The sequence below is a fragment of the Letharia lupina genome (assembly GCF_014066315.1).
Source record: "Letharia lupina isolate WasteWater1 chromosome Unknown contig_24, whole genome shotgun sequence".
NCBI classification, from domain to species: Eukaryota; Fungi; Ascomycota; class Lecanoromycetes; order Lecanorales; family Parmeliaceae; genus Letharia; species Letharia lupina.
This window is the reverse complement of record NW_023502993.1, coordinates 809,933-834,820: the sequence shown is the minus strand read 5'-3', so window position 1 is coordinate 834,820 and position 24,888 is coordinate 809,933. Positions and strand designations below refer to the sequence as shown.

The 24,888-nt window shown below is 50.4% G+C and overlaps 8 protein-coding genes across 8 annotated transcripts; 5 read left to right on the top strand and 3 right to left on the bottom strand.

The window, feature by feature from the left end:
* Positions 1–374: 374 nt before the first annotated feature.
* Positions 375–1,659, top strand: HO133_006477 (uncharacterized protein; the record flags this gene model as incomplete). The annotated part of the gene is made up of 2 exons (XM_037297375.1): positions 375–611; positions 907–1,659. The coding sequence occupies 2 exons, from the start codon at positions 375–377 to the stop codon at positions 1,657–1,659; spliced, it is 990 nt and encodes a 329-aa protein (XP_037147500.1).
* A 1,815-nt stretch (positions 1,660–3,474) lies between these two features.
* HO133_006476 (uncharacterized protein) lies at positions 3,475–4,160 on the top strand (the record flags this gene model as incomplete). The annotated part of the gene is made up of 2 exons (XM_037297374.1): positions 3,475–3,549; positions 3,606–4,160. 2 exons carry the CDS (start codon positions 3,475–3,477, stop codon positions 4,158–4,160), a joined length of 630 nt encoding a protein of 209 aa, XP_037147499.1.
* Positions 4,161–6,150: 1,990 nt separating this feature from the next.
* HO133_006475 (uncharacterized protein) lies at positions 6,151–8,633 on the bottom strand (the record flags this gene model as incomplete). The annotated part of the gene is made up of 4 exons (XM_037297373.1): positions 6,151–7,293; positions 7,341–8,188; positions 8,240–8,407; positions 8,462–8,633. 4 exons carry the CDS (start codon positions 8,631–8,633, stop codon positions 6,151–6,153), a joined length of 2,331 nt encoding a protein of 776 aa, XP_037147498.1.
* Positions 8,634–8,911: 278 nt separating this feature from the next.
* HO133_006474 (uncharacterized protein) lies at positions 8,912–12,469 on the top strand (the record flags this gene model as incomplete). The annotated part of the gene is made up of 1 exon (XM_037297372.1): positions 8,912–12,469. The coding sequence occupies one exon, from the start codon at positions 8,912–8,914 to the stop codon at positions 12,467–12,469; it is 3,558 nt and encodes a 1,185-aa protein (XP_037147497.1).
* Positions 12,470–13,075: 606 nt separating this feature from the next.
* On the bottom strand, positions 13,076–18,187 carry HO133_006473 (uncharacterized protein; the record flags this gene model as incomplete). The annotated part of the gene is made up of 3 exons (XM_037297371.1): positions 13,076–13,367; positions 13,441–17,947; positions 18,025–18,187. 3 exons carry the CDS (start codon positions 18,185–18,187, stop codon positions 13,076–13,078), a joined length of 4,962 nt encoding a protein of 1,653 aa, XP_037147496.1.
* Positions 18,188–18,588: 401 nt separating this feature from the next.
* HO133_006472 (uncharacterized protein) lies at positions 18,589–19,193 on the bottom strand (the record flags this gene model as incomplete). The annotated part of the gene is made up of 4 exons (XM_037297370.1): positions 18,589–18,720; positions 18,779–18,859; positions 18,910–19,055; positions 19,190–19,193. 4 exons carry the CDS (start codon positions 19,191–19,193, stop codon positions 18,589–18,591), a joined length of 363 nt encoding a protein of 120 aa, XP_037147495.1.
* A 573-nt stretch (positions 19,194–19,766) lies between these two features.
* On the top strand, positions 19,767–20,852 carry HO133_006471 (uncharacterized protein; the record flags this gene model as incomplete). The annotated part of the gene is made up of 2 exons (XM_037297369.1): positions 19,767–20,280; positions 20,347–20,852. The coding sequence occupies 2 exons, from the start codon at positions 19,767–19,769 to the stop codon at positions 20,850–20,852; spliced, it is 1,020 nt and encodes a 339-aa protein (XP_037147494.1).
* A 281-nt stretch (positions 20,853–21,133) lies between these two features.
* On the top strand, positions 21,134–24,135 carry HO133_006470 (uncharacterized protein; the record flags this gene model as incomplete). Its single annotated transcript, XM_037297368.1, has 2 exons — positions 21,134–21,179; positions 21,242–24,135. 2 exons carry the CDS (start codon positions 21,134–21,136, stop codon positions 24,133–24,135), a joined length of 2,940 nt encoding a protein of 979 aa, XP_037147493.1.
* Positions 24,136–24,888: the final 753 nt, after the last annotated feature.

Sequence of the window (24,888 nt, the reverse complement as noted above, 5' to 3'; positions counted from 1 at the left end):
TCTTGTGGGCTCTTGTGGGCTCACAGTCACAGCCTCGGAGCGAGTTCATGCTATCTTCGGCTCGGCCCGCCCGGATCAGAGGTTCGACTGAGGGCAATTGTCTTTTGCCGAATCATCTTTCCGTCATCCCGACCCCGCCGCCAATTTCTCAATTGGCTGTCTCACAAACATAATAAGTCCTCATACTCTATAAACAATGCATCCTTTACGAGGTCAGGTTAGAGCCCGGTTGTCATCAAGAAGAAGAAAAGATATCCGAAATGGACGTGTAGGATACAAAGCTTTAGATTATTAGCGAGCTCCTCCCTGCGAATCTCTCCCAAAACATCAAACACATATTTACAAAGACCCAAAGGAGCCGCTCAACTTCAAGAATGGATCCCTCAAAAGCCAAGGTACCTCCAATGAAGGACTTGACCATCGACAACATCACCGAGAACACTATCCGCATCAATTCCCAAAGTTCAGATCCTCGTCTCACCTACGTCCTCGAGCGGCTGGTCACACACCTTCACGACTTCGCGAGGGAAACAAGACTGAGTACGAAAGAATGGATGGCTGCATTGGAATTCTTGACTGCTGTGGGTCAAATTTCCAGCGACGTCCGACAGGTAGGCTCTATATATCTCTAAGGGCGTTGTCTTAGTAAGCTCTCCGAAGAAGTGGTAGTCTTAGGTGGTGGCTAGTGCTATATATTACACGATAGATGGCGGCAAGCCGAAGTGACTGGCCATCAATGGGTGGAAGCAGTTTGAGCAGACTTCATTGTGGATAACCAACCCCGTCATTCGTGTTGTTGTCGTCAAGTTCTAATGGACTTTTACCATGGCAACCGCGACCTTTTCTGGCAGTGTGCTTGCTTATCTACAACACACGCCACTTTCACGCTGACCATATATCTTCCAGGAGTTCATACTTCTCTCTGATATCCTTGGCCTTTCTCTGCTCGTTGATAGCATAGACCATCCCAAGCCGGCCCGTTCCACCGAAGGGTCTGTTCTTGGCCCCTTCCACTCACACGAAGCGGAGGATATGGCCCATGGCGACGCAATGTCCCATGATGCCCAAGGCGAGCCTTGCTTAGTCCTTTGCACTATCAAGGACTCGCACGGCAAGCCTGTCCCCGATGTGAAGATTGATATCTGGGAAACGGACTCTTCAGGGCACTACGACGTCCAATACGCGGACCGAGAAGGTCCAGACGGGAGATGCGTCATGAAAAGTGATCAGGATGGCAACTTCTGGTTCAAGGCCATCAAGCCAGTTTCCTACCCAATTCCTCACGATGGCCCAGTGGGAAAGCTCCTCGAGAAGCTGCAACGCCATCCGTTCAGACCAGCGCACATGCATTTCATGTTCGAGAGACCGGGATACGACCACTTGATCACAGCGTTGTACACACGCGGTGACCCTTACGAGACGTCAGATGCTGTATTTGGAGTCAAGGAATCACTTCTTGTTGAATTCCATCCTGCTGACAAGATGATTGCCAAAGAGTATGACGTGAAAATTGGATCTGCAGTATTGGAGCATGACTTTGTGCTCGTATCGGATATTGAGGCTTCAGACCTACGAGATGAGCGAAGTAAGAAAGCGTTGGCCGATCTGGGAAGAAAGGTGAAGCTGGTTCATGGTTTGCCCGTGCCAGATGTTGACTGAATCATGTTTCTCTTTCTATGTAATGATACTTCAGTAGGGAAAAAACTGTCACCAAACGACCTACCAGTAGCCCGAAGTTGAAGAGCCCGTAAGCCTGCAGCGCAATGCACGCAAGCATTTCTCTCTGCAATCCAGGAGGTAAGTCCTAGTACAGTACGAAAGCTCCGTTGAAGAAGCGATCTCAGGCTGTCCCTGATGCTTCATATCCGGCACAAACGTGCAAATATCAAGGGAAGAAGTCGCTGTATCGTCCTCATGTGAAACACAAGCCATGGTCAAAAATGCCAAGACAATTTCACAGATTTATTGTTCCAATGATGACCGACTGAGATGCGTGGATGGTACCAGAGCGTTGTAAAGTCGAGATGGTCAGAGGCGAGATATGGTGTTGGCTAACAGGATGGGCAATTACGGTTGGACCTTTCTTCGCCTTTCGAAACAGCCTCCGCCAGCAGATTCAGGCCATGAGGCCACTTGGACGAGCGCCGCTTGCTGTTTTACAATTCACTCCAGCAGGCAAATCTACAGGACATGATTCGAATTCCACACCCGCCGAGCCGCATACTCGTACTTGACCTCTTTGGTTTTGTCGAGCCTGCTGCCCATATGCATGGAAGAGTTGATGATGATCCTTGATGCAGCCAAGGCGAAGGAAGGCGAAGGACGGCGTTTAGAATGTGCTGATAATAAATGATTGGCTACTGGTCGGCGGTCAGCAAAAAGACTTGTAAAAAAGAAGTCTTACCCGTTTGATGATCATCCGAGAGAGCAGATTGAAGGACAGTCTACCTAACCGCCCGGGTCGATCTTTGCATTAGCGGTGCATCCATGACCAATCACACCTCGGAAAGACTTGCAAAATTCATATTGAAGACGAGCAGATTTGATGGTGTAAGTATAGAATGTTCTATATGGCCATCTGATTATTTCATGCGTGGAGTGGGGGAAAGACAAAGATGTTGGAGAAAGTCGGAGTATATATGGAGTAAAGTCAGTAAGTACTTTATGGAACGACCAGAGAACTTAAGTAAGGGAATTGTAGCCGCCAGGGCCAAGCCAGAACTAAAGAACCCAGAAACCTTAATTCACGTCAATCATCCAATCGGCAGTTTGCTCCCTCCACAAGCTCAAGTACCTAAAGTACGCTCGTCTCTACCTGATACACTCTACTTTAGTACCTACAGCCGCCGGCCATGCTGATGCACCAGATGTTCAAAGGAATCCAAATCCAAGTGAGATATTTGACTTTTGACTAGTGTAGCCGGCCGTGGGTTACCGCTGGCTCTGTTTTTAGCTATCCACTCGTCCAGTATGCCGGTCAATCTTGATTCTTGGCTCGATTCTTGGCTTCTATCTCGCTCCTGCTACTTACCTTACTTTCAAAGACCAGTTGCGTCGCTTGTCGCTGGACAAAAATAGAAACATCTCGCAGCATAAATAACATACATAATACACATAACATTCATCATGGCCTCCAATGTCCTCTCACCATATCTCTCTCTCCCCGAGTCACTCTTGCCTCCGCATCGAGACCTTTCACATCTTTACAATCCATATACTACTCTACTAAATCCCGCACCTGGCAGTGTCCAAGGCATCTTAGACTTCTCCCTTCTCTAAACCTCTCCTACTCTCCACACAATGTACTCACAACTGCTCCTCCTCTCCTCACTAGCCTGCTTAGCATCGGCAGCAGCAATAGGGCCGTGGCATCATGAGCCATGGGCACAACCCTATCGAGATTATGTCGGAGGCATTAAACGCGTCCTGGCAGCGACCTCCACATTCACATGCGTTACTCCAGCCAATTCAGCCATGCCTTCATCCACGCTGCCCCCGCCTTCTCAAGGTCTTACTGTCTATCATGTTGCACTCGGACGTGGATTACAAGTAAGCGTTCGGGAAATATCTTCTTCCCCTATTGCTTCCTTTACTAATGCGCCTAGAACTACACTTGCCCTCCCGACGCTGGCTCTTCGGACGTCCCAATTGCCCTTGGCGCCGTTGCTAATCTCTACAACACCACCTGCATGGCCAGCGTCCCCATACCTGGCGGGAATCCCCCCTACGTTCTCAATAACGCCCCTGCAGTCGCCGTGGCGAACTCCAACCCCAATGCAAGCGACAGCAAGCCCATACATCCCCTCGGATCCAGCTCGGTGATTTCCGGCCACCATTACTTCACCGACAGCACTACACCAACCTTTAACCTCGTCTGGGACACCACAAATTACGGCATCTTCTTCTCGAAAAAGACCTCCAACGTTACAGCGCCAGCTACTGCGCCCATCGGACCGGATGGAAGCAAAGCCGTTCCCTGGCTAAAGTTGGAAGTGGAGAGCCCAGTCGCTCCACTGACGATTGAGCAAAAGGACCTGGTGCCCAGCGTGAAGGAGATCTATAGGGTCAATACTGCAGGGGGTGCTGCGCCAGCGACGTGTGCAGGGATGCCCACGTCCTTCTCGAGGCAGTATGCCGCGGAATATTGGTTTTTTGCATGATGTGTACATGAGACGAAGCCTCCTTTTCTATTCTCTTTTTCCATTTCGGTTCCCGGCTATGACTAGGATGGCGTTCTCCCGAGATATCATGGCGTTCTGGCGTAGCACAAACGTGCATGGAGGCTACACAGCTATCATATAAACGGATACAGCCACCTCTCGATCAAATAAAATGATCAATCTTCTAATGTTCCAACCACGCCGACTGACCAATACAGTACATCATTAGATCATAAGAACGTACGAATATTAGACAGCTGAGCTCGAGAATACGCGAAAGTTCAACGAACAGTTCCCATGGTCTATCTACAAGTCGAGCTTAGATCAAAGAAAAACAGTTTATGGACCCACGAAAAGCAAACCATAGGTCCTCAGACCCTGCTACGTGAATCCTACAGCCCATCGCCGTGTGCGAGGACGCAATCGTATCTGAAAGGCTCGTCGCTCCTGCTGCGGGAGTAATGCCGCCGCTGCTGCTGCTTGTTTCCAGTGGTGACGATCCTCGAAGGACTCCGTCCGACTGTCTTGACGCGTTGGAGCCTTGAAAGCGGGCCCGGACGGGCCACTCGGATCACTCTGGCCTGCCGAATATTCCACCGATGGAGAACCATGTCTCGAAGTGCCCACTTGTAGCAGTCCGAGACGTGAGATTGGCGGATTTGCATAACGTGGAGGACATAAGACGTGCCCCGCGTGTCGTGACTGCTGCAAGTTCGAGATGAGTTGCCTTGACCGCAAGCCTTGGTTGGGGAGCTCCCGTTCTCCCCGGCTTTAGGATCAGATCGCGCGGCGACGGGAGAGTGCAATCGCGAAATAGATGCTGGACTGGTCGGTGCGGTTGCGAAAGAAGCTTCTCGCGCTGGTAGATATGCTGCTGGAGTTGTGGACGGCCTGGCAAGGGATGCTTCTGCTGCTGGGTGGGAAATAGGCAGATGGGTAGATCGTTCTGCGGAATTGCGAGGTTCTGTCACTGTTGAAGGATGTTATCGCTTTGCGGAGCCATGTGTGGGAAGCGCAAGGTATGAGTTGCTTGGAGCCAAGGCCAGCCGGTTTGGTGGTGGCGATTCCGCTGGCATTGATGGTTGTGTTTGAGGACGAGGAAGGGGCGGCTCCTGCAGATGTTCGATCGCAGAGTCTTCTGGAAATCAAGCTAGGGCTGGAGGACTGGGCTGTTGTGCTTGCGCAGAAAGGTCTGAAACATCAGATCGATAAGCGTCCCATTTAGACATAATAAAAAACACCAAAAGGGATGACTCACCTGCGGAGCTCGAAGCCAGTAGAGTCGAAAGCAAAGCAAACAGAAACCAGAGAAGCTGCGCAAACTTTACCAAAGGCAGGATTCGCCCCGTAACAAGCATCGCTGCAGGGGCCATATAGAGCTGCTGGGACAGTCAAGAGCTTTCTGTCGCGGAACTATACGTAAACTATACGTACGTAGAACAGGCGACGTCGCTAGATTTTGCTGAGCTGAAGTCCACGAGAATCGCAGTTGACAGGCACAAGACACAAAAAGCCGGTTATAAGAGACTTATGGCTGAATGCATAAAGGTACATTTTACATACACTGAATAACACAGTATCAACTCTAGGCCAAAAAATGCGATCTCTGAGCGCACCGTACTAGTACTCCCTTTCTGTGGTGAAACTCCGTCGTCTTCTAGATGCACCAATGGCCAATCCTGAACGATGCAAGATCAAAGGTATGAATTCGAGCTTTGGGAGGCTGGATGAGGCTGTTGGCGTTTCAAAGACATCTGGCCAAACCATTCGCTCGTTACTCGTGAGCGCTGGGCTACTAGTCGCCAATGTTACACAACACAGCGAAAGCTTGCTCGACGCAAAATACTTGCTCTGCTCCAAAGCAGGTGTGCTGCCGGGTATATACCCATCAGGGGACCGGTGGATGTTGGAAGGCCCAGACAGGCGGACATAACCCCAGTGCAACGGTGCCACACACGATGCCTTTCTCCTTATTTTCTTCCTTACGTTTTCACGTTCCTGCGCCAGCTTCAAATCCCTCTTGAAGCCAACCGCCGTGCTGCGCGTCCGCTCCAGGATTGCCACCTGCAGCCGCGATCACGTCGACCGCCGCGCTAAGGTTGCTTGCGTGCTTGGAAACATCGAAAGAATGCATCCAGTAAAGCATCACGAATATCAAGATATGTAATGAGAAGCAGTAGAACGCAAACAGGTTTCGGCTTGTTCTGTTGGCGAGAACCATGCGAGTGACGGAAAAGACCACGCGTTCGGGAAGGCTCATCCGTTTGTAGGCCCTTGTAGACTCGCGTCCACGGAAAGCGGCGAAAGGAGAAAGGTTAGCTTCGTACGTCGAGCGGTAGCGGTCTAAAGAGAGGCCTGAAGGTGTCTCTGCAGACACTGATATTGCTGTGGATTGTGGAGGCTGCGCGTATGCCGAAGCTGATGAGGCTGGCACACCTCGACTGTAGGTGGAAACGTAGCGAGATTTCTCGTAGAGGTTGAGATTGTCCTTTTGCAGGGATGCAATTTCCTGCCGAAGGGAGGAGACCGTGTTGTATTGTCTTGAGAGCTCTTCTTCTAACTGCGTGTTCTTCTGCTTGAACCGGTCACGCTGAGCTTGAATCATAGGCATGATTCCGGAGCCCCCACCCACAGGCTCACCCGCTCGGATGGCATCCAAGGTGTTGCGAGAGGCGCTTTGTGGATCGAAGCCAGATATGATCGAAGATGTTGGAGATACCCTACCTTTGCGGCTCGGGAAAGAGTTGGCATTGTACGATGAAGACGGATAGCGAGAGGTATAGGTCCCGGCGACAGACATAGCCGACGAAGGGAAGGCATTGGATGCCTCTTGTTGTACTTTGACCAGGTCCGTTTCCAGAGTCGCGTTCAGATTCTGTGCATGTTCTAGATCTGAGTTCGTGTTTGACATGGTCTCCTGCATCCATTCCAGCTGCTTTTGCAGATCTTGATGCGAAACTCTCAGCACTGCCATTTCGTTGCTTAGCTTTTTATTTCTTGCAAGCAGCAGCTGTTCAAGCGAGTCCTTTTTGTCTCCTGAGACCACGCCGTTGACAGGACTCAGATCGCTATTGCCCTCACCATCGCCAACCGGGCTGGCGTCGTCCTCGTCGAGAGTAGAGAACTCGATTGACTGTCGCAGATCAGCAAGCTACATGCGACAATCAGAATAGACTATACCTTGAAAATCTCCAGCTCCTGTTTGATTTCATCGTAGTCACGCCATGATTGTACACGCTCACGCAGCCCTTCTCTATCACGCTCTAGCATCTGAGCGTTCTTCTCCAGTGTACGGATGCGAGTTTCCCGTTTCCTGGTCTCTGAATCCTTTTCTAGCCTGATTTTGTCCAATTTTCTCAACAGCGCGGAGTTTTCGGACCTTAGACGTGCATTGTTGGGGTCGTCATCTACAGCGGACTTTCGCTGGGCACTCGAGGAGGCTTCTGCAAGCTCCACCCTCAACTGCTCGTTCCTTGCCTCAACTTCAGCCAAGCGTTGGCTAGTTCTGTCGAGATCTGAGCTCACAATCTCTAATTCAGCAGCGCTGGCAGAGCTGTGATGGGCTTCATTCTCGCCGTCTCCATCTTGGCCCAAGCGCTGTGAAACTTCGTAGCTAGCTTTCAGCTCGTTCATGAGACGTTCTTGGCTTTCAATCTTCTCTTCCATACTTCGTTCCTTGGCTTTCCAATTGTCTTTCTTCTCTTCGACTACAGCCTTCCATGAGGTTTCCACCTCCTTGATCTTAGAATCTCGTGATTCTTCTAGCGCCTTCCTAGCTGCACGTTCTTCCTCTACTTGGCGGTCCAAGTTGTCTAACTGCTGCGTAAGATTGCTGATACTGTTCTGGAGGTGTCCATTCTCAGACGTAAGCTTGGGAAGCGTATCCTCAGACAGCAAAAGCGCATCAACAGATGCTTCAAGCAATGGGTACGGATCTGGGGCTTCGGAGACAGAAGAGTAAATTTGCAGGAAGGCCGAAGATGTAGTCTTTCCATGACTTGTGAGGAGGTCAATAAAGGTCTGGTAGGCTGTTCACTTTCAGCTGGGAACGATGGTGGGCTTTCATGTAGTGTTAGTACCTTTCAAGAGACCCTTGAACTCCCCCAGCTTGGCAGCGTCGTCCAGCTTCCTGAAATCCTTCGTCTTCTGCGCCAGATCCTTGCGTGACAACAATGCATCTCTTTGATGTGTAACAATATCGGTGGCTGTAGAATCGAGCTCTGGGACGAGCTTGGTCAGGTTAATATCTACAAGGAGCTATCAGCTAGGGCATGTCCTGTAGCATTTTTGGCAACCCCTACTTCTCCAGGCCGAGATGGCACTCTGGAACTTGTTGTCTTCATGCGAAGACGGGGAATCGCCATTGCTCAATAAGGTAGTGGAAGCGTTCTGGGTAGCGTTCGAGCTATCCCCAGGACCGTCTCGATCACTCTCGTAGGGAGATGCAGTGTCCCCTCCCCCAGTGACATCCATGTTGCATTTGGTGTCTGTTATTGGTTTGGTCCGGCTGAGGCATTTGATTCATAGTCCACTGAATCCATCACCCAATCCTCAATACCTTGGATTGGCTTACTTGTAGGAGTGAAGGACAGCTTGGAGATTACGGCTCGGGACGAGTCAAACGCCAAGGCTGAGACGGTCTTCTCCAAAAATCACTGGATCGCGGTCTTCCTTCACTCATAATAGTCTCTACGATGGGATGAGCTCGGTATAACAAGGCTGATGAGGCCTTGAGGTCTCTATAAGAAGTTATGTCCGAGGGGGAGCAGAGTGGGCTCTCCCATGGGCCTGGCAATGACGGAAAGGCTTCTACCGGCTCATACGTCCTCAGGCCTCTGGTGCAGGATATTCCGCTTTCGACTGAGGAAAATACAGCCCAGGCTCGTATCACTTGTGTGGAGCTTTGTGATGAAAACCTTTACATTGGCACTTCTCAGGCAGAAATACTACATTTTGTCTCCATTCCCGCAGATCCAGCAGACTCTTCTGGTTCGCAGTATATTCTTGCCTCGAGACTGCAGCCAGCGTACGGTCCTCAAAGCTCTGGTCCCGATCAGGTTCTACCTGGTGTGCAACAAATTTTAGTTCTACCAAAAGTACAAAAGGCATGCGTTCTTTGCAATGGTACTTTAAGTTTCTACAGTTTACCTGAACTGAGTCCTGCCTTCGACAATAACACGGTAGCTAATTGCACATGGGTGGGAGGTGTGGATCTCAGCAACAAGTCGGTTGCAGAGGAGAATGGGGTGGTCGTGATGATATGTGTCAAAAACAAAGTCAGGCTTATGCGGATACGTGATGAAGCTCGGCGAGTTCGGGACATCGAGTTTCCAGGCTGTCTCATATCTACTCGCCGAGGCAATTTTGCTTGTGTGGCAGACACTCACTCATATGCCTTGCTTGATGTCGAGAATCAGCAAAAGATCACATTGTTTCCTATATCATCGCTAGATGAAAATACCGCAGGTGGAAGAGTTGAAAGTATATCAGTTACGCCAGATTCTACGGCTGTACGAATCTCTAATTCATCACGCCCGATATTGAGCGAAGGCGCGTCGGATGGTAAAGGTCATGGGAGGAATACAAGCCTCGGTGCCTTTGTTGGAGGCCTAGGAAGACGTCAAGCTAGTCCTCAATCTACAAATCGAGATAGATCAGGCCTTGCAACTCCGGAGCTAACCACGCGGGATAGCTCTCCAACATCATCTTCAACTCGTAACAGGTCCACTTCAAAGCCAGAGAATTATACTCCACTGAGGTCAATACCTGATAAGCCCCTTCCAATACCACCCGAACGACCCGAACGACCCGAACGATCAGATTCGCTCAGGGGACTCTCACCTGCTCGATTACGTCCTTCTGCAGTATTACTGCCTCACATATGTTCACCGACGCCTACTGAATTCCTACTGACCACCGGCACTAATGAAAACGAAGCAGGTGTGGGAATCTTTGTAAATCTTGATGGAGATGTCGTGAGAGGAACGCTGCAATTCACTCGATATCCTCAAGCCTTAGTCCTAGATGGAAGCGGAATCGAAACCGAGACTGCTGGTAGAGACGAGGATCGCGAAGGTTTTGTGCTTGCTACCATGACTATACCTGGCGACGATAATGATCGCAACGTCATTGAGATTCAGAGATGGGATGTGGACGATGGCGGAAACAAGGACTTGATTGACATTCCTGACGCTTCATTGACGGCAAATGGCCAGAATCTGGGCACCTGGCCCTCCTCAAAAAAAATTGGACTTCGGACAATCAACACTCCAGTCACTGTTCCATTTCCAGAGATCGGTGAATTATTGCGTGGCAAACGCCTATCTCCTTCAAAAATGAATTCAGCTGCGAACGGTCCACAGAAGGTAGGCTCTGAAAGTCTCCCAGAAGCCTTGGAGATGAGCAGAAACAAGGAAGAGGTTGAATTCGGTCGTCGCCTTGGAGGTCGAATAGGCCGTATTACTCTATGGTCAGGTTCTTCCGTTTGGTGGGTCGTTAAAAACCCACTTGCAACCAGGCTCAATGCTGCCATTGACGAAGTCTTGGAATGTAATTCGCAAGAGGACTCTTACCATGAAATTGAGCGTAGCCGAATCATCCAGATAGTCAACAGTATCCGGGGACAAGAAGCTATATCAGAGACGGAATTTCTCAGTTTGGAGTATATCCGCCAGAAAGCCAGCTTGGTACTGTTCGCTGATTTAATTGCGCGTCCACTTCCAATGTCTAACGTACAAACAGCTGACTCAAGAATCACCGAAGGAGTGCTTATGGAGGGAAGTGTGGATCCGCGAGTCATACTGATGCTAATACCCGCTCTCCGTGAAGAAATCGTTGAGGGGCAAAAGGGTATCTGGATACATGCTGGATTGATCTCGGTCGTTGAACGCTTCAATTCAGCATTGCGCAAGACCTTTGAGGAATTGGCGACACCCGATTTGCTGAATCTCATCAAACGTTACCTCGGTGCATGGCGACAACGCAAGGGCTTCGGAAGCATTGCTGACGAAGTTGAAATATTCCTGACGGTCGATGCAGCTCTTCTTCGTGTGCTGCTTGAGCAAGATCAAAAAGATCCCTCAAGGATATCGAGGCCTTCACCGACGAGAATTGAGCTCTATGCATTTGTTGATTCCGGTGTAGATTGCTTTAACCATGCAATCACCCTGTTGGAGCAGTACAAGCGTCTGTTTGTCCTGAGCAGGCTATACCAGAGCCGGAGAATGGCCAGAAAGGTATTGGAAACTTGGAGAAGGATACTTGAAGGCGAACGCGACGAGGGTGGGGGCCTCGCCGATGGTGAAAATGAAGTTCGCAGATATCTGGTGATTATCAAAGACACAGGTCTGGTTGACGAGTATGGCACCTGGCTCGCTAGACGCAATCCCGATCTCGGAGTCCAGGTGTTCACCAACGATAGCAGCAGAGTCAAGTGGGAACCTCAACAAGTCGTCATGCTACTGCGAAGGAAGGCTCCTGACGCCGTCAAAGTCTACCTAGAGCACCTGGTCTTTGGTAAGAAGAACGTGAAATACGCGAACGATCTCATCTCATACTACCTTGACAATGTGCTTCAGGTTTTGGGATCATCTGATGAAGCTCGAGATGTCCTTTCGCAATCTTACGAGTCTTACAGAGCACTTCGCCCTCCAAAGCCGACCTATCGACAATTCATTACTGAAAACGCAGTCCCTATGTCATGGTGGCATGATCGTTTGCGTCTGCTTGAGCTCATCGGCGGGAGTCATGGATCAGACTTCTCCTACGATGTCGGCAATATACTATCGCGCATTGAGCCATTTGAGCAAGATTTGGTGCCTGAGTCTATCATTCTCGACGGCCGTCAAGGTCGGCATAAGCAAGCCCTGCGTCTACTCACCCACGGGCTTGGAGATTATCATACTGCTGTCAATTACTGCCTGCTAGGTGGAGCAAGTATATTCCATCCAAAATCAGGGTCCGCTGCGATTGCTGCGCCATCTCAAGACGAGCAAGCCATTTTGTTCGGGTACCTTCTTACGGAGTTTCTTCGCATTCAAGACGTCAGCGACAGGTTGGAACGAACGAGTGAGCTCCTAGAGCGCTTTGGATCTTGGTACGATGTACGGGACGTCCTAGAACTTATCCCAGAATCTTGGTCCGTCGAATTGGTGTCAGGCTTTCTGGTCAGCTCCTTTCGGCGGCTCGTTCATGAGAGAAGACAAGCTACTGTTATGAAGGCTCTGAGCGGTGCAGAAAATCTCCAGATCGCAGCGGGATTTGTTGAGAAGTGTAGTGAGCTTGGACCGCAGGTTGAGAAGGTCCCTTGAACACGCAGTACAGAAGCATATACACCGAATATGCTCTCAGAAAAGGCGAAGGACTATGGCAGGAAGTGATAGCCCATCGCTTCATACATCCAAAATGGCCTTCATTATTCGTATTCAAGGTCAGACCACGTCCGCGAGCAGAGCCGTTGCAGAGACCAATTGCATGCATACTAGCGCCAAGAGAAGCTCTTCTTTGCTTCAGATGAGGGGGAGCGATTGTCAGTGAAAGCGCGGAAAGAATCCGAAGAACGGAGCCAAAGGGTATTTGAAGTGTAGAGATTCTGTGCCTCCTTGGCCCATCCTGCTCTCATCTGAGGATAATGAAGGTGATAGAAGGGTTTTGAATTCGCCTGGAAGGCTGGGGGCATCCCTCCTTCTCGATGGTGTGTATCTACAAGAAAAAGAATAGGAAGATATTGTACAGACAGCTTTCCAGAGTTTGATGCCCCACCGTAAGACACACAAGCGCCGAGCTTTTCCTGGTCCTGCTCAAGTCCGTTTAACCCCTCAAATGTGTATTCGTGTAATCGTCACCCTCTTCTATAATGACGCGAAAGTAAGGCTGGACGTTTCATAATGGACGATTTTCCGGGCCGGATCCTTCTATCACCCCGTAGCTTCCAAAGCTGCAGTCAGTGGCAGGACCCTACACTCACCCAATCCCTTGCCATCATCCCATTTCCTGAACGCTCGCCTCATGCCTTCTGGTATATCTTCCACCTCTTTCACATTCGGAGATCCACCCCTCGAGCAAATGACAACCGAGCTTACCGGTACGAACGGCCTATCTTCCGCCGAAGCAGCAAGAATGCTGTATTCTTGGGCAAAGACTAAAGCCGCGCGAAACGCTGCGGATTCTGTGGATTTATGCTGGGGTGCTGGTGCGAGGGAGCGGATGCTTAGGATGCTTAATCAAGGCCAATTAGCGAAGGCTTCTTTCCAGGTTTGGAAGAGGAGTAGAAGAAGCTTACACAAAGATCTCGAAGAAAATATCAAGCACAAAAACTCCATCATCCACGATATCCAATTGCGCAAAGGGTATGATCTCCCGGATCTGGGCCGTTATGGCGACATTCGTGTCTGCAGGCGCACTACCTCTCCTACCCCATTGCATGAATCCTGAGCTTGATTTTGGGCGGGGTGCCTCAACATCGATCCTATATAGCCTCGTTGTGTACTTCTCGCAAGATGGCTTTAGATGCCAATGCCCTGCGCTTGCTCCTTCGGCGGTGCTAGCACATCGCTTTCCTCCCGGAAAAGATTGCCAGAAAGCGTCAGGTTCATGACCCTCATCTATTTCCTCAATCTCGCCACCTAAACCCAAATCCATCCCTATCAGCCTTGCACAGCCTAGCTCGTCCGCGCCAGACCCACCGCCCTTCCATAGATATATTTTCCCAGAGCGAGCTGAGACGATGTATGGGAATCCTTTGCACAGGCTCCGTGGGCTAAAGTCTACTTCGTCAAACGCAATTTGTCCAACATGCTGCCGTCCACAAAGAAGATACGTGGCCGCTGTGCCCGACGAAGACTCCGGGCGACTACCCGATCCACGGCGCGTAATGACGATCCCTCCAAGTGCTTGAAAGAAGTTGGTCGTTTCCTTGCCCTGCTTGAGGATGATGAGCTTGCCATTGTTGTCTTTCGCAACCTTCTTAGCGAACAGCTGGGCATCTTCTATTGAGGAGGACGGGACACCGTCGCCACACCAGAGGTATACTTCTGTGGTACGTGTCCCAGCGAGGGCGCCGAAAACATGGGTGCAGAGGTACAAACGATCCTCGAAGAGAATGTGTTCTTGATGAGAAGGCACAGGAACAGATCTACCATTATCGGTGATCTCAAAGACTTGTTTGCGGAGCGTTTTGATTTTCAGTGAGTTGTCATTGGAGGAGCGCGAGACAAGAATTGCTTGCGTATCGATGCTTATGCTGAGTTTGGAGCTTGGATATTCGTCAAATACTTCGGCCAAGAGGGCGGATACCCCTGGGGGATGATTTTGGGATGGTATAGTCGGCCGATTAGTGGCTGGAGATGGTAGAGCGATGGTAGCTGGAGAAGGTAGATCGGTGGACACAACCCTATTCGCAATTGAAGCGGGTTTCTTTCCTGGTAATGGGGGAGATTTGGGCGATGGGGTGGCCGGCGACGGTAGATTGCGGTCCAACGATGACTTTGGCCCATAAACGGTGGTCTCGATACCCAATCCAACAGGACCTATACCAGGGCCCTTTGGTCTAGGACCCGCCTCTTCCTGACCAGCTTCTTCGTGTTTTCGGGTGGGTAATTTGACTGGCGATCTAGGTTGGAATGGCTGCATAGGCGATCGTCCCCAAACAGCTGCTGCACCTTTGACTGATGGTGTTGGTTTATCAAGCTCCTGAGGCTCGGGTTCGCGCCTTTCCTGATCCCTGACTGATCCAATAGGAACATTGATTGGCTCCTGGGTGGCTAGTCGCTTTAGCGGAGTGTCAGGGGGAGGCCCAGGTGTAGCAAGGAAAGAGATAGGTATCTTCGTATCTTTCGGACTCAGGTTTAGCTTTTCCTTAACGACCGCGGGAGGCTTGTTCTGCAATGCTTTCCCTGGGCCTGGCGAGACCGGGGGCGAAGTTCTGACATTGAACGACTGATTTATACTTGCCGATGGTTTCCGTGGGGAAGGGGGCAGAGAGGTCTTGCGGTTGTTGTTATTATTATGTGTAATATTGGAAAGAGGTCGCGACTCAGGTTTGTAGACGCCGGCAGGAAGGGTCTGGGATTTCGTGACGTGTATAGGTCCAAGAGGTCTGTTCGCAGCCACCAATAACTTCGACTGGGGCTCAGCTCGAGACAGCGGCGTATCTTTTGCGGCATCCTGCATCCTCGCAGTAGGTAATCGCCTTTTCGGCCCACGTGCTCTGGCTTTGGTTGCGTGCGTTAACGATGGTCCTACTGAAGCTGCCTCTTGATTATTCAGCCTCACTATGGAATTCGAATCCTGTATATCATCCGACGACTGTGCTATGTTCGGCTTGCCGCTGTTGGCCAATGGTGATGAGCCTCTTTGAAGCATACCAGCAAGCGAAGAAGTGAATCCTCCCAGGGTACCTCTGGGTGTCGAGTCTTTCTCCGCGTTTGCTGCGGCGTGAGGCGGTTTGTCTGGAAGCGCCGGTTTTGGCTTATCTCGCAAGCGCTGTATTCTGGCCAGTGCTTCAGCTTTAGTCGGTTCGCCCGCTCCCTCCACGCCAACGTTGCTGAGAAGGCTCTCAGATCTTGTGAGGCCTTGCCTCTTGGCAATCGCCTCGGGTACGTTATGCTCCTGGAGTCTGGGACTCCCGCTTGTTATCCTTGTAGAGGCCGAGGGGACTACCATTCCCTCTTTCTTTTTCAATATGCTTTCCTTAAACTCATCCTTACGCTCGGTCCTTTTGGGGCCTCCAGTCAGAGCAAGGCCGGCTTTACCACGCAATATATTATCTTTGAGTTCGTCAGGAGCTTTGTAATTCTGCGTATGTGTTCGCTTGAGATTTCCAAACACGTTCTTGAATTCAGACTCATCCTTACTATTTGCTTCTCCAGAGGCTTGCCGCGATTTGAGAGTAGACTTGAAATCGATCTTCGGAGGCGCTTCTGGCTTTAATTTCGCCGCCGTAGGCGACTGCGTACGAGAGCTTAGCTGAGAGCTGTACTTCTTCGCTGAAGGTGAGTCTGCAGATTCCTCGTCGGCTGGTGATATATCGAATGAAAAGCCCTTTGTTCGTACCTCCTTTGGTGGCAGTGTACGAGATGAAGAAGATTCTCGAGGACCGTCATTGTGATTTGTAGTCTTCGGCGACTCATCTTGTTGGCTGACTCTATCTGGACTACCAGTCCGGGGCCTCACTGCCACGCCTGCACTGAAGCCACTTGGGAGCCCACCTATGCCCGGTGGCTTATAGCCCGTGCCTGGCGGAGGGGAGCGTATTAGTCCACCAGTGGCTACCTCCTTGAAGTTTCCCCCCTTTGACATATCATGGCTTCCGCGCTGCTGTTTTGCTCGATTGATCTCTGCCATCCATGCCGGCTGCTGAGGTGCAGGCGTTCTGGCCTTAGGAAAGTCGGGTTTGTTAATGGCATTCTCCAACCAGCTTGCTTTGGTAGGACTCCACTTCTTGCTTGGGCTTGCGGGTGGACTCATCATTGGTTCATTGTCATCCTGTTTTGACGGTGGAGGCGACTTAGTATCTATAGGTGCTGGTTTGGAGACTTCGTCCTGGAATGAGTCGGATTTAAAGTAAGCCAAAGGTGCAGAAATGTTTATCCGCTCAGCCTCGATCTGTGCTTGAGTTAAAGTAGCAATACTGTGACTTGATCCAGGCCTGGACGTCGTTTCTGTGGAGTTCTCGCGACTCATACTATTTGGTCTTGATTCCTTGAGTGGAGGGATTCCTCCCATTGGGTACCTTGTATCTTCATAGCCTTTGCGGTTACTTGTGATAGAGCTTCCCCTACTTAGACCCGGACCTGCCTGTGCGCTCCACCTTTTACTGACGCTATCTGAGCGCTTCAGCATTGCGCTTTGGACAAATCCTCCAAGACCTTTAGTAGGCGACGCAGGTCGGTCCAAATGCTCTGGAGAAAGACGTCCTTGGGAAGGCGACATTGCCATCGTCCGCGCGATGGACGAATTCTCAACCATAGATGAATTTGTGTCGGATGGGGGATCAAATCTCTGGCTACTCATAGTCGGTAGAGGAGATCGGATGCCTCCAGCGGATGCTAGCGATGCAGAATTTGAGGATTTGTGGACCAGTCCTGGAATGCCACGGATTGAACCCTCTCTTGGTGGCGATGCAGAGCGAACACCGTCAGGGGCCGGACTCGTGCGGTCTTCAGATTCGGCTGTGCTCTCTCCTGACTCCCCTGGCAACCGCTTACTGCCCATCATCGATGCTGTGTCTGATAGATCGTCCTGGTTCCTCCTGAATGCTGCAGATCCAAATCCTCGATCGTGCGTCTGCTTGAACCAAGTGGGGTCTTTTGACCCTAGAGATTGCGAGATCTGGCTGCTGGACATGCTATCATCATTCGTAGGGGCAGGATCTGCAGCTGCACGCGAAGAGTTTGAGGCGTTTCTTTCTGAAGCTACCATGGACAAAGGGCGGCTGCTTGAGCCCGTTGATCCGCGTGATGAAGGCCGTTGCTGCCATGAGAGGGTGCCCGCGCGTGAAAGAGCCATTGCCACACTCGGAGAGGGGGTGGAGATTATTTGAGATTTTAAAGGTGGCTGCGGAAGCTCTCGAGGCAAATTATCAGATCCTAGGTCGTTGACATTGGTAGGGGCGCCATTTGTCTTACGAGAAATATGGTCCGGGCCAGAGGGACCAGATAGTGGCGGTTGGAAGGATGGGGTGTTGGAGAAGTCTTCTTGGCTCGACATCTCGTTTCCAGAGCGTATGGAGCTTGGAGTACCCGCGTTGGAAGATGTGTCTTTGGTGGGCGAGATTGACCTTGCGCGCTCTGTGCAATTGCATTAGCTCAACACATCTTCACCACGCTGTGATGACGGCTCAATGCTCCGCCCTAAGGCTGCAGACCTGCTCTCCTAATCTGCCTCTCCTTGCGCCCTTGTTTAATTTCCTCCTCCAGCTTTCTTGTCCGCTCTTCATCTTCTGTGTCCCGCCTTCGCGAAAGGTCGCGAATGCGTAATAGGAAGTCGTTAACATCTTCCGAGCCGTCGATATTGGTGGTGATAGGCATTGTGCGATGTACGTATCGAATGCCTTCTAGCAGCGAGTGTTGATCTACCTGTATAGTACAAACACGGCACTGGGCAAGTTTTGCTGGTCTTGGCGGTAAGGACAGCGGAGAGGCAAGTTGGAACGGCAGTCACAACAGCAATTGAGTGAAGAGAAGCCCCCATTCATATGGACTCGCCTAGTCCTCACCAAAAATTACAATCGCATTATTCAAAGCTGTCGAACGAAGCCTCTACAAGACGTGGCGTGCGGGCCTGTTTGTTGTGACCCGCAGCTGCTTAGACTTTCTTTTCCCAGTCAGCCCCCCGCCAAGAAGAGCCTATCAGCTCCAGGCGAGTTCTCGGCGTAGCAGGGGTAGCAATCCTCTTATAGCGCCGTATACCATGGCCCTAACCTCGACATTCAATACAAGAACAGTCTGTCTTTTGCGTCCTGGACCACCCATGCCAATCCTTCCTGCAGATGATCCCCCTTGATTGCGCTGCATCGGAGGATGGTCCACTTGTGCGTCTTGATTGCATCGAGTTGCAGTCCCTGGAGATGTCAGTTGTCCTTCTGGCAGTACTCTACGGGTAGAGTACCGGTCTCTTACCTTCCCTATTTCATCATCAGTCATGCAGCCACCCACATCGGTCTTATTGGCAAAGACAAGTAGGCTTGCCCCCATGAGCCGCTACTCGCTAATCAATGTAGTTCGATCAATTGAGCGGCGAAGAAACATACCTCCTCCAGCAACAAAGATCCAAGCTCTTGCCTGCAGTCAGTGATCCGTAGCCGGTCCGTTGCATCAACCACCCAGACTAAAGCGTCTGTCTTTTCAAAATAGTTCCGCCAATAAGTGCGCAGTGTCTTCTGGCCACCTACATCCCCTAGTCCACGTGAAATCGGTCAGACGTCAGTAGCCCAAGGACGATGGGAAATGCCCGTACAAATGTTGAGCCGGTAGCTTCTCATGTAGTCAACGAATGCCGGTTCTTCGATTTGGATCTTGCTATTCACTCACCCATGGTACTCAATGGTCTTTATGATGAACCCAAGTGTTGGACTGACCGTATTCACGTCTTCATTCATCAATCGCTTGACAATTGTGGTTTTGCCGGCATTGTCCAGTCCTCTGATGTCGCATCAGCAGACGTGATTGAATACTTCACAACTTTCCACTCACAGCATCAAAATCCTCATCTCTTTATCCCTCAATCGAGCTTTGCGCAAAATTGAAAGCATTGTACCACTGATATTACTACTCCCGTGGACCCGAATTGTTGCTTAGGGCGGTTCGGAGGAAATTTAGAGATGGGAAGCGGCTCACCTTCACTTCGCTTGCTTTCCCACCAGTGTCCTGGTTGATTTGATGCTTGCTTTACTAGACCTACCCGTAGATTTTCATATTTTCCTATGACCTCGCATTTGATCATACTGCAATTGGTCTTTCGGATGAATTTTCGTCTTTGGCTATTTACGGCGCCACTCCATCCCCAGCAGCAACATTCATCCCTCAACACCTGACGTATAGCCACAAGGCTCTTTCTGGATCCCTCGCTCATCCTGCTGCACTACTGTAATCGAGGGAAGAGACTGCCATGCGTCATACTGCAGACACTGAGTCGGCAGCAGCGCTTTCAGCAGCAACAACGCTCAGTCTGCGAGACCGGATGGACGCTACAGAAGCATTGACCGATTGTCGTACGCCTTTCCAAGATATTGTGGGCTTGACTAAGGACCGTTTTGCAAGTTTGGGGGAAGACATGCGCTCTTCGGAGGTCTTTGCTGAGGTAGAGTTGCAACAAAACGGCAATGGTTTGATGAATGATAACACGGAGGTCAACAAGCTGTTAAATCCTGCCAGCGATGGTCGTAACCCAATTCCGGAAACCGAAAAAAGCAATTCGAGTCCGCAAAGCCGCAGACTTCTAGAACAAAGCAATGGCTACAGAATTCACTCTTGTTATGATATGATAACAGGCGTCGGGGTGGTACACGTGGACGCAAGACGAGAGGGGGTTGCAGGAGCAAGACAAAAGCGCAAACCAACGACCAAGAGGCGGAGATGTACTCAAAATCATCCTACCAATCCCTTGCAGTCTGCGGCCATAGGTACCGTTAACACCACCGTCAGTGTCCCAAACTGACCTTCGAGGCATCCGCCCGCCGTCCCTGTAGTAGCAAAGCAAAATGCGCCAAGTGTCACAGAAACGCAGGCAACTGGAACAAGTTCAACATGGCAGAGCTCGGACATCCTTTTGAGGAAGAAAGCTGCCCCATGTACCGACCTCGAGCCGGCAAATACTGTCCCAACGTCATGCTCGATAGGGAAATGCACATCTGCTGGCAGGCCCAGAGAACACTCTATGCCGGAAAGCCCAGCGCTGGGACTTCTTCAACCAGCCGTTGGCAACATCACAGATGGCTTTACTCCAAGCTCTCGAAAGCAGCACAACAAGCAAGGCGCACGGCGACAGGATGAGGCCAAAAGTAGGCAAGATAAGAATACTCCTGCAAGTAGAGAATCCTTGAGAACAAATATCGAGAGCATGCCAGGGATCGATGAGAATATCCAGGACCTCATTGCTACATATTTGGTCAAGGCTCAGAATGTAAGAACTCCAGATAGCGACATGAAAGCAGGATCATCGACAAAATCCGTTCCCGAGAGCTCCAAAGACTAAGCTATTCAGGTGGCTGGCAAGAGCGTAGGTGGCTCCGTGTGGAGAAGGTTTAGAATAAAGAAAAAGGGGCATTTGAATAAGAAAAGCGCGATGTGATTGGAAGTAAGGAAGTCTTGGCGCGGTCCCAATTTGTGAATGGCGTAGACACTTCACCTCTACACGCTTCTTCTTCCACCATCACCCACAACAACAATCGAGATCACCTTAATCACTCTCCAACAATAACTTATCATACTACAGACTTGCCTGCACAAGCAAAGCACATTCAACATTGAGACACAATGAGTAACGCCGGCTCAACTCGTGGTCATGGCGGTTCTCATCGAGGTAACTTTCAGCTCACCTTCCCAGCCAACATCTAATATAACAACGACTGATCGACTATACAGGCAGGACTTACCGAAGGTCTTCCAACAACGAAGCACTTCCTGATGCCACCATATCAGTCTTCCAAAGTCAGCGCACCCCAAGTGTCGGTTCTAGTCGACGCCATCGTGGCTTTCAGCCAGATGAAGTGAACAAAACAAAAGAAGAACCTGGGCTTGGAGACTCTGCAATTACCCAAAGTAGTGACAATGCGGAGACTCTGACCGCCAGCGATAATCATCCTAAAGCTTCTGCTACAATCAACAAGCTGGCGTCTACAATGACTCCAAGATCGACTGAACCTCTTGCCCCTCACCGGCGAACTCAGGTCAAAGACAAAAACCCCGATCATCAACCATTTACTCACACACAAGTGACAACGACGGACGCGTCTCATCCGGAGCTTGATTCCGTGCCTTTCCGTGGTGACTCTGAGCATATTGAGAGCAACACCTCATCCATCCAAATCATCACTGAGCGGAAGCCCTCATGCTGGTCGATTGCAAGTCCACCTGAGGCTCCGCTCACCGAGTGGAACAGTGCTGCAGCAAACATCGATAGACCAGCCAAGACAATTTTGCCGACCTATCGGATGCCAAAGTCAGAGCACACGGCAGGGCTCGAAACTGTATCTAGTTCTTTCAATCGACAACAGGCTAAGCTCAACCCACAAGCAACCGGATCCATGCCAAAGACGCAAAAGTCTCATGAGATGGCAGGGTCACCACGCCTGGTAATCTCAGAGAAAGATGAAGTTCAAGCTACAGCCCGTGTTGCTTCTCAGGAAGAAGGCTATGCTACCGACTCGTCGCACCACCAAATCCAGCAGCTACGACACGATGGGCGACTCGATGCTGAACAAGTCCCAAAGGCGAAAGCAGCTCAGGAAGAGGTGCTTGCGAGAACCATGCAGGTCTCATCCGGAGTTCAGCGGGAGAGCGACAAATTGAAAGCTTCTTGTCCTTCTCAAGACACATCAGAGGCAAAACTACTTCATGTGAAAGAGAATAGCATTGCCTCATCTGCCGTTTCTTCTCAAGCAAAGATTAATGAAGTTCCCATCCCGCCAGGGAAACAGAGCGTTGCAGCCCTTCCGCACCTCAGAGTGCAATATGCTCTTCCTGGGTCGGACAACAAGAATAAGCCTCTCCCACCTCACCTAAGAGGTTCGGCTAGTCCTACTACCACTACTGCCACAAAAGCAACCGCTCATGACGAAGAGCTCAAGCCTGGAAAGCATGCGATCTCTGCAATGCAGGATAACAGAGTTCCGCCTCACCTTCAGGGTCTATCTGCGGCCAAGACCCGAGCGACGAAATGTACCCTTTCAGTCACAACTCCATCACCGTCTCAAAAGAAAGATGACAGCTACCGACCAACGATCGACATGGACGAGGAGATCGCTGCAACTCAAATGGTCCTCGATATAGATGAAGAGATTGTTGCAGGTCTACATGCAGAAACATCTGCCACATCTCCTGTAGCTCAGCCCACCGATAGCAATGCTCAAAAGACCACCGAGCAAGTTATCTACGTCCCGCCCCACGCTAGGGCTTCATCTTTGAGATTGAAGGCATCTGCAGCCGAGTCGAATTCCAAAGCCACCGATAAGGGCGCGAAACCACAAGCCGATCAACATGGGGATGGTAATTACAGCACGAACACGAAGTCAAAAGGCCCCACAATGGGACCTTATGCTGGCGCCCTTCAGGAAGTAAACAGTATGCGGAAGAATGTCAACTTGGCGTCTCCATCGAAAATTAGTGCTGCTCCGAATCGTGTGGAGTATTCAGTCAAGAAAGGCAAGAAGCAAGCAAGAGAATTCGAGTCGGTCGATTACACTTCAGAATTAATTGGTTGGGATGGCAAGATGAGCCAGCCACCTGTAGGTGACGAGTGGGATCGCCGTCGGCCCTTCAATACTCAGAGCCATGAGCGCCTCTCGGTCATTGAAGCATGGAGAGAGGAACACGCTGCAGATCCGGAGGAGAACAGTCGTGTGGTCGTCAACACGGCAAGCGCTGATTTCCAAACCGGGGAGGGCTTGGCTGGAGGCGATGTGAACGTGCTAAGCCCCATTGACAAAATGGACCATGAAACTCATAGCCCCAATGATGACTTCACCCAAGCACGTCGCCACCAAAACGCCGCAGAGGCTATGAAAAACTACGAGGCCAAGATCGCGGCCAGACCACAGACTATGCCTTCTGGCATAAGGGGCATGACAAGGGAAGAAAAGCGAGCCCTCCGACGTTTACTCATAGAGGAAGAGAGAACAAGAGTGATCCCACCTAATCCACATGCTCCTGTCGCCAACATATACCTTCGCCCGGCTGAATTCAAGGACATGGGCCAAGTTATGAACATTTACAACCACAACGTGCGTGAGACAAGCTTTGTGCCTCATCTGGACCCTGTCGAGGAGTTGTACTGGCGCGGTCGTCTACAAGAGGCTGAAAATGAGAGGAATCCTTTTGTTGTTGCTATCCACATGGGAGAGATATCTTGTCGCCATCAGGCAGATATAATTCGGAAGAAGCAAGAAAATGTCGTCGGCTTCAGTGTCGCTGCCGACTTCGGGACCAAAGACACGATGTACCACAGCAGTGTCGAACTTGAGCTCATGGTCCATGCAGACTTCTATCGCCAAGGCATTGGACGGACGTTAATGGATCGTATACTTGCAGCTTTGAGTCTAGATCACAATCTCCTCGACTGTGCTCCTTTCTTGCCTCGCAACGACATCTCTTATTGGATGTCTGGCGGCAGTCGTCAAGCTAAGGCAATTATGGTCAACATACTCTATTTCGATGGCAAAGAGGATCCTGTTACTTGGCGCAAGCAGTGGTTGGCTAAGTACGAGTTCCAGCATGTAGGCACATCGCCTCATATTGGCTTCAAGACGGGCAAGCTGTAAGTCATGCCCAGATGTTTCTTGAAAGAAGGAAATCTCGCTGACCTCTGATCAGGGTGAACATGTGCCAGCTCGTGCTGAACACTAGCGTACGACTTTGAGAAAGGGAAAAGATGACGGACGATTCTAGACGAGGATTCTCGGAATCTGGTGTTCTACCTTGGAGCAATTTTTGATAGAATGAAGGATTGATTTCCTGGGCGAAAGCTTTCTTAGCTCAACCACCCTCACAGTGGTTTGGTTGGTGTAAAAATTTCTGGCAGCATGTCCGTGACAACGGATCTCACAAAAGCTCTAGGATCTAGCCAAAGTCATCTACGGCTAACCCGTCTTCCGTGACGACGCTGTCTATGGCTCACCTGAGGTCTTCAGCTTGCCACACTTTCCTTAGACAGCGGTCTTTACAGGTCATTCAATTTCCTTTTTCTTGTATGCTAGCATCAGATAGACGAAAAAATATCCTCTCTCTTCCCTCCAATCCTCTCTAATCCAAAAGGCCAGATTGATGCATCAAATAAGAGACCTTAACCACCTCCGAGACTTTGGAAAGAGCTACAGGAAGCTTTCGCACTTGACTTGAGCAATAAGGCAAGCCGTCGGTTTTTCTGTCTTGCCAATGCCAGAGGAAGTGGCCATCTTGGAAACCGGTTCTACTTACACACACAAAGCAATAGGTAAAGCCAAAAGAACTTAGAGATCAAAGTGTAATGTATGAGAGTTACAACAGAGTGTTTGAATACGGAACCCCTAAGCTAA